Source organism: Emydura macquarii, unplaced genomic scaffold, assembly GCF_026122565.2.
Source record: "Emydura macquarii macquarii isolate MOO-44397 ecotype Brisbane River unplaced genomic scaffold, CSIRO-AGI_Emac_v2 contig_2975, whole genome shotgun sequence".
Taxonomy (NCBI): domain Eukaryota; kingdom Metazoa; phylum Chordata; order Testudines; family Chelidae; genus Emydura; species Emydura macquarii.
The window spans coordinates 2351227-2363827 of NW_027133112.1; the positions used below are offsets into that span (position 1 = coordinate 2351227).

The window sequence follows — 12601 nt, forward strand, 5'->3', positions numbered from 1 at the left end:
GAAAATTCTGGATCAGATACTCAGCTGGTGTAAACTGATGTAGCTCTAGTGACCTCAATGGAGCTGCTTTGATTTACACCAGATAAGAATGTGACATTTTGCATCTAGAGCTATCTATTTTATCATTGTAATCCTGAGTTGCACAATTAAAGAGAAAGCATGAGGTTGCCTGTGAGGCTGCTAATCTCCTTTCACTTCTTAAGTGTGCATGTCTTCTAAACTCACAAGAGGCTTCAGCAAGACAAGGATAACTATCTAGGAGTCCTGAAAAACATGAAGCTGTATGCTTGCTTCTTCATTCTTCCTAATTCTTTCTACCTTCCCTTGAAGAGGAATATTCAAATTGTGGAAGGATTTCAAACATCCCAGACTACAGATGAGTTCAAACCAAAACCACAGATCTGAACACTCCCAAATGTTAGGGAAATTTGTATCCAGGTCCAAAAGCCATGGCTTGCCATTAACTTTAATGGCCAGACCCCTTCAAACTTTGAAGAAGTTCAAATCTGGAGTGAGATTGAAACTTTTCAGATCAGGCCTATTTCTACCGAAAAACTAAATTCATTTAATGGTCAGCTGTTTGCGTTTTTTCTTTTCCACTGTTATCTACCTACATTTGTTAATTCTCAATGCTATGTGGGTAAACAAATGTATTCCCCTAGCGCCCTAGGAGCCTAGCACGTCCTCTTATACAATCATGCCATGAAAGTATAATGCTGAATTTGTGGCAACACTTTTTCTGACAGCAGACTGTGACATAAGGGGATGCAGTGTGGCCTACTGGATAGGACACTGGACTGGGACTCATGAGACCTCATTCTATTCCAGCTTTGCCACTGGCCTACTGGGCGACTTTGGGCAAGTCACTTCACCTCTCTATGCCCCAATTTCTCCATCTGTAAAAAGGCAATAATGATATTGACCTCCTCTGTAAAGTGCTTTGAGATCTACTGATGAAAATAATTATATAAAAGATAGGCACTATTATAAGCACAAGACTATGACTTCCTTGCAGTATCAGTAGTAAAACTGTTGAGAGAGAAAAATCAGGCTTACTGTAGTGAACCGGTAGCGGTTTCTTTCTCTGCATGCGTACCACTGCCTTCCTACTGAATGGAATCAACTTCTCTCCTGTATGTCATAGGCTTCCTATTGCTAACAGCTATTGCAGATTCTCCTTTAGCTGAAATGCTGTGTTTTCGGGGCAGGATCATTTGAGCTTCATCCACATTGCTACCACTACGTTCAGGGTGGCCATGGATGGTGTAAAGCACAGCGACAACTATTAGGTCCTAAATGATTAAGGACACATTAAAGATGGAATATCAAAATAGTGTATCTAGATACTTCCCGAATCTCTGATTATTTTTGGCTTTTCCTTAAAACGGCATGTGTATGAATCTTGTTCAAATTTTTGTTTGGTGGGGTCAGCCAAGTCCTTATGTAGAGTCTCCACATCACATGACAACCATGCAAGGAAACATGAATAATTTTCTGTCCATGCAAAGCCCAGGAGATGTCTAATAACATAGGTGAGGACTAAGGTGCGACTGGTACTTTTGTGTGAGAATTCATCAACTTAAGGAGGTTTATTTTTGTATCTCTAGTAGTCATAAGCAATAACAGGTGACAACCTGTACATTAGGAAACATTTCTGCACCTTTTATACTTATTTTTTTTAAAAATAAGCTAATTATGTGCATGTACATCCTTTCACCCGACCCTAGGAATATCAGTATTAATCTCCTGAAATCTAACTCTGTCTTGATAAGGGAGGGAAACATGGACTATTCTGATATTACAAGCCACTTACAAGTCAGATATAAGCAGCCAAAGCAGCAGAACCAACAAGCACAAACAGGATGTAACCGTGCTCAGTTCAGACATAATGCTTTAAACGCTGTATTAAAAAAAGATGCCTGTGATAAAGTAGTAGCTGGAGGCACTGTAGAATTCCTACACCGCTTTCCAGCCCCCAATACACAATACCAATGTGCTTTAATTGAAAGGAGAGAGTTCCCCTGTACTCCAGGGGACAGACAGCAGAAAAAAATGAAGGAGTGTAAGCAAGAGGGTGCTCCGTATGTACTAGCGACTGTACAGCTGCTCATCGATGATCTGCTTTTATCCATTATTAAGCCAACAGCTTCTATGGAGCTTTGTGCTTCAGTTTGCATATGGATGTATTCTAGCAGAGAAACCACAGATGGGATCACTTGGAAACATGGTTGAATTATTAAGGGTTTTTTTTTTTTGTTAATCATGTGTGGTACACATGTTAAAGAATTATGTTATATCTCATTGCTTTGCATGAGAATGAAAAATAGGGTTTTTTTTCAAAGCAGCATTGAACTTAATTAGTTAGCGCCAAGATTTATGATAAAATTTCCAAAAAAAGGCACAAAACCTATAATTCCTTTTCTTCCATCTAATAAATGAGACTTTTAAAGCAAGTCTGCCACGATTACAAGCCAGCAATTACCAACTGTCATTAAAAAGGCAGCATCACCACAACTAAAAATGAAATGCTGTTCCTCTGATAACCTAAATAAAACCCTGAAGAGGTAGGACAAGAAAAAACAGACCTCTCTTGTAGTTTCTTGTTTTACTCTGGGGGAATTTCTAATGTAATTGTGAGGGTCTTTTTTTAAAAAGAAAGCATCATAGATACGTAAGGATAGCAAGTTATTTGTGAGGCCATGATGCAAGTTGCCTCCCCACTGGTACGAGAATTCCCATAATCTCCCACTTTCCTTTCAACAATCATCCATCTAACCACAAGCATCCTTTTTTCAAAATTTTAAGTTGATTATGAAGATGTTTTATTACTTTTTTTTTTGTGTGCGGGGGGAGGGGAATGAAATGTGGGCCGGAGGCCACCCCACAGGATATAAAAGGGATGGTACATGTTAGCATGTTTTCTTCCCTTTTTTTCCATTATTCAATGGTGTTTGCTAACATGTGAACAGCTGGTGATGTGAACATACTGAGAATATAAGTGAGTTCAGAGGGCTGAGGAAATACAACAATTGGCTGCAAAAATAAATCATAGAACTCACTATTACATGAGCACTTTAAGTACATTTCTGCTTTGTAGCATTCTAAGGTTTATGGGTTTCAATTCAAAACAGAAAACCAACCTGAACAGTTCACATTTTTAAAGTATCCCCTTGCCTACCACCCTAACACAGTGGATTTATTGCTCTTTTTTAATCTTTTCAACACACCCATTCTGATAGTTAAAAGTGAAAAATGGCAACTTTCTCTTCTCTCCCTATTATCCCATGACCGGCTTCTGTCCCCCCAATCATTTTGTTTTACTTTAACCATAAGGAGTCATTTGAAGAAATTCAGCAGGAAGGCAACCATTCCAAGGATGGGAACTTTGTTTTAATCTCCATGTGTGTGAGACCACAACAATGGGCCACAAACCGAAGGAACAGTTCAAGTCAAAAGAGATGTCCTTCGAGTTGAACAATATTAGCAATATTTTTGTGGGAAGAACCACCCAAAAAACCCCACCACAACATTTTTCTTCTTTTCTTATTGTATGCAATTTTTTTAATTCAAGTATTTTTCCTGGACGTAAAGGGTAACAGGTCTCAGCGTAATGTCTGCTGAAGGATTTTCTTGCAATGTAACAACAAAAGACTTTTTATGCACAGTCCATACCGGCACTAAATTTGTTTAGGTTTCTTTGACTACAAAAGGACAACACTGAACACGTAGTTTTTCTCCGTGTTAGATGGCTACTTTTGAGCAGGAAGAGGAAGCATAATCCTGTTGTTAGGACACTACCTTACAATTTGGGAGACCAGAGTTCAATTTCTTGCTCTACCACAGACTTCTGTGTAACCCTGGGCAAGTTACTCAGCCTATCATCTGTAAATGGGGATAACAGCATTTCCCTACCTCACAAGGGTGTTATGAATATTATTACACTAAAAATTGCGAGGCCCCTAGATACTCCAGTCATGAGGGACTTTAGATAGACTCATTATGAAAAAGTTCCATATAGTCTTAGAGTCTTAGTAGGAAAACAAACTTCTACTAGCTGGTTACATTCAAGACAGGTTTTACCAATGTGCTTAATGTGTATTTTCGCTATATGCCTGATTCTTATATGCTTATTCATGTTAAATAGTATCTTACCCCACCAGCAGACTTACTGAAAACCAAGGAATTACTTAGAGAGGAAGGTACTTCTTACAGTGACTCTGTGTTGTATTAATACTTAAAACATACTTTTAAAAAAAATCAAGCAGCAGTTTTGTAAAATGAATATGGGACTAATAACAATTGAGCAAAATTCCTTTGGGACAAAAAGACGGACAACATACACCACAGGTTAAATCCTGGCCTCACTGAAATCAATGGCAAAACCCTCAGTGGGGCCTGAATGTCACCCCATATTATCAGCTACTCACCTCTCTTATCATCTACTGTGGATACTGCCTGGATTAAAAGTGGTGCATTGGATTCCGTATACTCCACAAACACCAGCAGCAGTTTCAGTGCTGTCTTTACCACCAGGCGGAACTGAAAGAAAAGAAAGTGGCTTGTCATTCAGCTGCTCACAGTATTTCCAGATGTGCTGCATGCCACTGTACCAGATGCAAGCATTGCATTTTGGCTTGGGACAGCAGTGGGAAGAGTATTAGAGAGTGAAGCTATTTGAGCTACATAAATAAAAGATATGCACAGCATGTTGGCTTAGCAGTTCTCTGATAGGACAGCACTCTCCCCACTAATTGCATGCAGTTCAGTCTGAATTCCAAAACTTTGAGGCTCCAAAGTGCATATCAAACGTTATTATACATTCCTCATACCTCTAGATAGTTCCCTCTTCTCTCCCTGACCAAAGCATGCTAGACATTGAATCTACTGATCTGAGAACCTGATCCCTCAACACAATATTTATTGTTCATTACTTGTGAGTGTTTAACACGGTCAGATTTCAAGCTCTCTCTCCCTTTCATGCAACAAGTTATAACTTTTCCTCTGCTTTCTTTTTCATTTCTTATAATATTTCTATTTAATAGCATTAAACAGATTGAAATTCATTAAGTACGGTAATTGGGAGAAGTGTGTTTATTCTTAACCGTCCCAGAAAACGTCATAAAATGGGCCCTTTGTACTCCAGCTAAGGGAAGCATTGTGTTTGTTATCTGATAACAAGAAAACAAAAGCTCCATCAATGGGGAGGGGCTCTCCCATCATTTATATTCTAAGTTCAGAAAAGACCCAACTTTCACTTCTAGGGTAAAATTCTGTTCCGGTTGAAATCACTAGCCATTGATTTCAGTAGGGCCATAGTTTCATCCATAGAGTTCTCAATAACAGAGAGAGGAGGTTTGTCCATGAGATAATTTCCAAAGCACACAGTGGGAGCAGTTACACGCTCGCATATAAACACACATTGAACAAAATCTTCTTCCTTGCAGGGTAAATTTCACCGAAGTTCACGCAGAGTTTCACATATAAAAGACACTGGAAGAAGGAGAATTTTTAAACAGACAGGATTGTGTATGGCCAGTGGAGACAAATTGTACTGGGATGGCTGATCATGGGTGAAAACTATTCTATTCTGTCCTCCAAACCCAGGCATTTGAAGCTGGAGAAAAGGATGACTGTAACAGCGTGGCTTGCCCTTGCCACCTGGAGCTAGCCAATGCTGATTACTGAATGAGACACACCTGGGAGTGATCATGGTGACTGACTTATAAATAGCAAAAGAAGGGTGAGAGTCCATAGAGAGAGTGTGAAAAACTCCTGCAGGGAACAGCAAGGAAGCTGTGACAGTTTGAGCCTGAACCAGAAAGCTGAGCTCCAGCCAAGTAAAGCCTGAGAGACTCTTGGGAGACACTTGGGACTTACCTTTGGGAAGATGGGCTGGGGACTCCCTACCTAAAAGGAAAGAGTGAATGAACTGGGGTTTGGGCATGAAGGGCCAGTATGTAATGACTCAATAAATGGAACTCCCGGAGAGGAATGTTTTAATTATCTGCGAACTGTGACTTATTAAGGGGCCCTGAAGAAGGAAGAAATTGGTAGCAGGACATGGCAGAATGACCTCTGCCCAAGGTGGGTGTGTTCAGTAAGCAGCCACCCTGCTAGTGTAATACATAGTTACTCTCAGAAACACATTCCACCATATGAGGATCAAGCAAGACTCTGTAAGAATTGGTATTTGTAACTTTTATTCAGTTTATCTGTTATCTTTCTCTGCACGAAAGCTATCCAACAGCTTGAGCAGCATCTCATTAAATAGCTAGAAGAATGTGGTCCCTCTACCATTCTAATAATCTTTGCCTGCTGCACATATTTAAGGTGTACCCATTGAAGAAACATGACACTCTAAAAGAATCCATGCATTATTCTCTAAACACATTAACTCTGTAGGCAGGAGAGTAACTGAAACACAGATCACCAGGTCTTAAAACACATTTGTCTCATTCCAAGAAAAAAATCATTGTTCCACTAACAATTGCTTCGAGGATATATATATATATATAATCTGTCTGTCTATCTATGGTATTTATGATTCTCATTATATCAGTATCTGAGTGCCTCACAATCTTTAATATATTTATCCTCACAACATCCTATGAATTAGGAAAGTACTATTATCCCCATTTTACAGGTGGGGAACTGAGACACAGGAAGATAAAGGGTCATTGACTTTTAATGAGACTAAGGTGCCTAAGTCACGCTTAAAAATGAGACTCAGGAGTCTAAGTCAGTTAGGAGTTGCAACTCTGAGCGGTGCAACACCTAAATACCATTAAAAATCTGTATGCCATGTTGTTGTAGGAAGAAGAGTTCTGTGTAAACTCAAGAGCTTGTCTCTCGCATCAACAGAAGTTGGTCCAATAAAAGATATTACCTCTCCCATCTTGGCTCTTTAAAAATCTGGGCTTACGTCACTTTCCCAAGATCACTCAAGCAGTCCATGGCAGAACAGGGTCTTAAACCCAGGACCCCAATCACTGGACTATCCTCTTCCTATTTAGTGATCCCTGGTTTTAAGCAAGCAGTGAAGGGGCTAATGAAAATCAGATGCTTAGAGGCGATTGTGTAAGTATATGATGCAAAACTCAACTCATTAAATAAGGGGTGTTTGGGGATGATTTTTATTGACTAATTATCATTTAAAATTATTACTCAACTTTATATTGAATTAGTGCCTCAAGGTCTGTTGAACTATGCACTGCACAAACGTTAAAACTGGGTCCCTTTCCTGAAAAGCTTGCAACTGAAGATCCAAAGAAATCATACTGTAGGGTCTAACTTTGGACTTTCCTTAGAACTTCAGGCTCAATCACATGGATGCCTACTAACCGGATCCATATGGAGGTGTCTGGGAGTGAAGTCACATACAGCTTCGAATAGACAAAAAAAACGGTGTAAGATGTTGGGCTCCAAAAATATCCATCTGTAATTCTGCTACCTCCTCAAAAAGCAGTGGGCCATTTTGTGATCTCAGCATGATAACTGTTGGTCATGGCTATCGGTGGTGGTCTAGTAAGTCCATTTATTCTCCCATTTAGCTTGCATCCGTTAAACTACAAATCCTGTAAACCCTGAGAGTCAATGTAACTGCTTGAGCCTAATAAGGTATGGTGAAACCATATGACCAAACTGGCTGGTGACATTATTCACTCTAGTGGACAATGGATTTAGATGCTGTTAACTGTTTTCATCTTTTTGGTCACCAAGATTTGTTGGCAGGGGATCAGGCGCTAGGTGCAATGCACACTTCAACATAAAATGATACTGAAAGCACTTGTACTTGCTGAGTTGTACTAAAGCAGGACATTTTTTTTAATGAATGGTTGGGAGGGAAAAATAAACTATTCATGAACTTGGGTCAAATTTGGTGAACAGTGTTGACCAGAAAAAAATGGTGGTTTTTTTTTTAGAAAAAATCAAAATGGTTGGTTTCTGCCATTTTTAAATGAATCAGTTCAAATTGATTTGAAAGAAACACTTACTTACTGTAACTATGGTTCTTCAAGATGTGATGCAGACGTGTATTTCACCTTGGGTGTGTGTGCACACAGCATACCAGAGCTAGAAAATTTTGCCTATCAGTACCCTTAGAGGGGCAGCACTCATGCTTTGTTGCCAAAGTCCTTTCCCTGGCTACAACCCCTCTCAGTTCCTTTGCACTGAACACCCAGAGACTAGACTTAGATGCTCAGGGAATGGAGGGGGTTGTGCAATGCACGTCTGCATCACTTCTCAAAGAACCACAGTTACAATAAGTAACTCTTCTTCTTCAAGTAGATGTTGCTGTGTATTCCTGTTAGGGAACTCACAAGCAGTACCCAAAGGAAGTGGGGCACAGAGTCTATTTAAACAAGGACTGCAGGACTGCCTTCCAAAAGTTTGCATCTGTTCTGGATGCCGTGATAATGGTATAATGGTTCGTAAACATACGTATCAATGACATGTGGCAGCCCTGCAAATATCCAACATTCAGACGTCATTTAAGAACACTATTGGCATAGTTTGCACTCTCGTAGAACGAGCTCGTACCCACAGAGGGAGCATAGGAACAGCTGTTTCATATGCAGTCTGGATGAAGGAAGCTACCCACTGAGAGACTGCCTGTGAGGAGACTGCCTGTCCTTTCATAGGTTCTGCATATGGCACAAAAAGATGAGACAAAGCCTGAAAAGGTTTAGTTTTGTCCAGATAAAAGGCCAAACACTGTCTGACACCCAATGTGTGAAGATATTGCTCTTCTGGAGATGAATGTGGGTAAAAAACACTGGGAAAAAAACCGCCTGGTTTAAATGAAACTGAGGGACCACTTCAGACACAAATTTTGGGTGTGGCTGCAATGCCGCTTTATCTTTGGATAACTGCATGTGAGGAGGTTCTGTGGTCAAAGCCTGCAATTCACACACTCTCTTTGCAGATGTTATCGCCACAAGGAACGCAGTTTTTTGACATAAGAGAGGAAAGGAGCAGGATGCCAGAGGCTCCAATGGAGGTCCCATCAGAGCCACTAAGACCATGTTAAGGTCCCACAAGGGAATCGGTTCATGTCATGGAGACAAAGGATTGGAAAGCACCGATCTTCCATGAATGGGTGGATGAAAGGCTGAGATCACTAGATTTTTGGAGGGTAGATCCGTGAACTAAGTGTAAGGCCTGATGACTGAAGATCCAGTGAATGCTCCAAGATGTCTTGGATACTACTCAGCATCGGCTGAACTCTTTGGGCCAATGACCACGTTGAAAAACCCTTCCACTTTGCCGAATAAGCCATCCTGATAGAGGGTTTTTTTACTGTTGAGTAGGACCATTGCTCTTTCTTCTCATTCAGCCACAGAGCATCTGCACACTGTGAGATGCAGAGAGCTATGCGCAGGTTTCAGAGTGCAACCATGATTCTGCATGAGCAGGTCAGAATGGAAAGAAAGGGACCTAGGACGCTGAATTGACAGCGTGACAAAGATGAAAAACCAGCACTGCCTCGGCCAGTGGTGGTAATGCAGATTGTGAACCAGTCTCGTACTGTCATGGGCAATGCCACCACTGACTCTTTCCATATCAGAGGCATACCAGACGGCTACAAACCTTCTCTGCCAGTCCATCCTTTCCTATCTTTTGGTCCAGGACTTTGCCAGGACTGTGTTGTTTATAGCCCCATGAGCTGGATGGGGCACTGAACCTTTGGCTCCATCGGCATCACAGCCCAAAGTTCCCCTTTCACAGACTGTGGAAGTAGGGCTGGTACCAGGCTCAGTGCAGGGGACCTCGACTCCATTGCAACTGACACCGCAAATGCTACAATGTCAGCTTTCATTCTCCTCCACTTGGCACCACCAGCTGCTTCAATACCATTGCTGACTTCGGAGTTGACACCACTTCCGGCACCAGGGGTACTAATTCCATTATCAGCACTAGACCCTGCCTCATTCTGGGCAATAGATAAGTTACTAGCTCCCTCAGGGCCGGCTCCATCTTTATCCCCAGAAACCTACGTCACCTCAGCGTTGAGGTTAGGATCTTTCAGCTGCTCCTTCCAGCTCCACAGGTCCAGGAACGGGAGCCAGCCTCAGCCCAGTTAACCGCCTCCTCTTCATCCCTGGATGATTCAGCAGTGCCTGGCTCTTCCTCTCCTTCCATACTGGAGGATTTCAAGACCTATCAGAATCTTCCATGGCACATGGCTGCTTCCCAGTGTTCAGACAGAGTTCCTGAACACCCATAAGTTAGTGGATATCTGTCTGTCATCACTCAGGAGAGTAGCCCTCCCTATCAACACTGCACTCCTAGAGCCTGCTAAGATCCTCTGGGGCATGCCAGCCTCAGTCCCACCTACAGAGAAATGTAATTTTGTTCCGGTGCAGGGATTTGAGGGCTTTTACTCCCATCCAACCCCAAATGCCCTAGTCATAAATGCAGTGAATGACAGAACCTAGTCAGGCAGGTTTAAGCCCATTCCTAAGGATAAGGACTCCAAAAGGATGGATTTAATGGGCAGGAAGATTTATACCTCAGGTGAAAACAGAACAGTAATTTCACACTTTAAAAATACCAGACTATGACTCTGAGCCACTCGTTTATTATTAAATATCACCATCTAGTAAGTAGGATTTTTACATTTCTTAGTCAGTGGGCTTTAAGAGGCTTTTGCGGGATTCAAGGTTTTTTTTTTCTAGCCCCTTAAGCAGCTGCTATCTGCAGTTTGAGAAAAATGTAAATACTTGGATCTCCTAACCATACTAAATGGGAAGAAAGAGCATCAAACATATGACTTTGTAGACTTATTTTGTGAAACCAGAGCAACAGATAAGATCAAAGGTGCTAAGTATTGATTTAAAATACCCATACACCAAATCTTTAATGTTCATACGAATCAACAAGGCATTATGGTTACTGACGTGTAGCTTACAATTTCGCACTAATTTGGTCAGTGTAACTCTAAAAATATTGTCTTAGGTGTGAGACCTGGCTGAAATAACTAAGGCTCCTAATTTCATAGGGTGAGATTCTAAGAGGTACAACACAAAACTTTGAGCCTGAGGGCAGAAGAGAAAAGACAAGTTTATTACATGTATCACATGATCTTTTCCCCTCACTACTCAACTAAAGGGGTTGTAATTAATTGTTTCCCTTTAGGTACCAAGTTGTGTCTTTGACTCAGTTCCACTAAAAACTTGTCACGTTTGCAGTGCCCTCTTTACCCTGACATGAACACCACAGCCCTTGGTTTCAATCTGTGCTTATACTACTTTTTTCTATATTTTATATATTACAGTGCTTGGAAATTTGTCAAAGTAAACATCCAAGTAATATAACACAGAATTACAGAGGCAGTAATTAAATTATTACTCATAATGCCTAACTGATATTTTAATCCATTGATGCTTCACAGACCATACAGTCGTTTGCATCTTGACAGTGTAAATGCATGGTCCACCCCAAACCACTCAACAGACTTCAGTGATGTCACACAAATGACTTTTCCACACGAAGGGTTAACAGCAGATAAATAAAGAGATGGAGGGTGCCAGGGTGGGACCTGGATCCCTGACTGAAGCCATACAAGGGAAACAGACACTGAAGTAGAATGAAGAATGAAATTCAGTCTATTTGGAACACTAGTCTCAAGCCAGATGTCAGAAACACTGTCCCAGAAGCCTAGCACAATAGAAATCCCAACTCTAGTGACTTCCCCTCACACAAAAGTATATATAGATTCCACAAAGGTACTTGCTGAACAAATAAAAAACATTCCAACAGCCACAGCTAAAACCAGAACTAAATTAGATCCCATCATTAACAGAGGAAACAATACAAAAGAGAAAATGGTCTTCTAAATTCTGATGAGAATTTAATCCATCAAAGCCCTTGGTATAGGACTTTTAGGAAGTAGTGTAAGACATGTTTGTTAATCTTGTTTTTCAATTTTTTATAAATTAGGCCCATGGCTAGGGGTATTTCCAATCAAGGGGTGAAAAAAGTTGAGGCTGGGATTGCATTGGTTGTTGGCAATCTATTTAATGCAGGGGTGCCAAACATACAGGGTGGCCGGATACAGCCTGCGATCATTTTTGTTCCGGCCCCTGGCGGCTGGATAGTGTCCATAAACCTTATTGTTCCGGCCCCTGGCGGTTGCTGCAGAAGGGTAAGACGCTGCGAGTTGCCGCCGAAAAGGAGGATGCAGTGACATTTTTCGGCGGTGGGTAAGTATGGCCCACTTGGAGTACATTTTATTCCAATCTGGCCTGCCATAGAAACTGACTTTGACACCCTTGATTTAATGCATCCAGATACCACAGTGATGAGTGAAATACATGAAGTTCTGTACGCTATTCCCAATCAACCTCCTGAATTTCTGAGATCCTAGAATCACAGAACGGACCGGTCAACTAGTCTAACCCACAAGATATATTGGCCTTTTTATACTTAGTAATAAAAAAGGATTAATTGTTTCCAGTAGCATTTTAAATAGGTAGCCAAATTATAAGAAAATCTGTAGGACACTTGCAACTTTGATTTAAAGGACATGGTGTAGTAAGAAAAATAATGAGTAGAAACAGACTGCAAATGAAGAACTGTGGTATCTTATGAAACAACA

At 41.0% G+C, this 12601-nt stretch overlaps 1 protein-coding gene across 11 annotated transcripts in view; it reads right to left on the reverse strand.

Annotated features, from left to right (window-relative positions):
• The window catches only part of FHOD3 (formin homology 2 domain containing 3), a 586676-nt gene that overhangs the window by 187141 nt on the left and 386934 nt on the right, over positions 1-12601 (reverse strand). For all 11 annotated transcript variants that reach the window (XM_067569969.1, XM_067569968.1, XM_067569967.1 and 8 more), the window contains exon 7: positions 4428-4539. In XM_067569969.1, coding sequence (XP_067426070.1) covers positions 4428-4539 — 112 coding nt within the window. The remainder of the gene's footprint in view (positions 1-4427; positions 4540-12601) is intronic.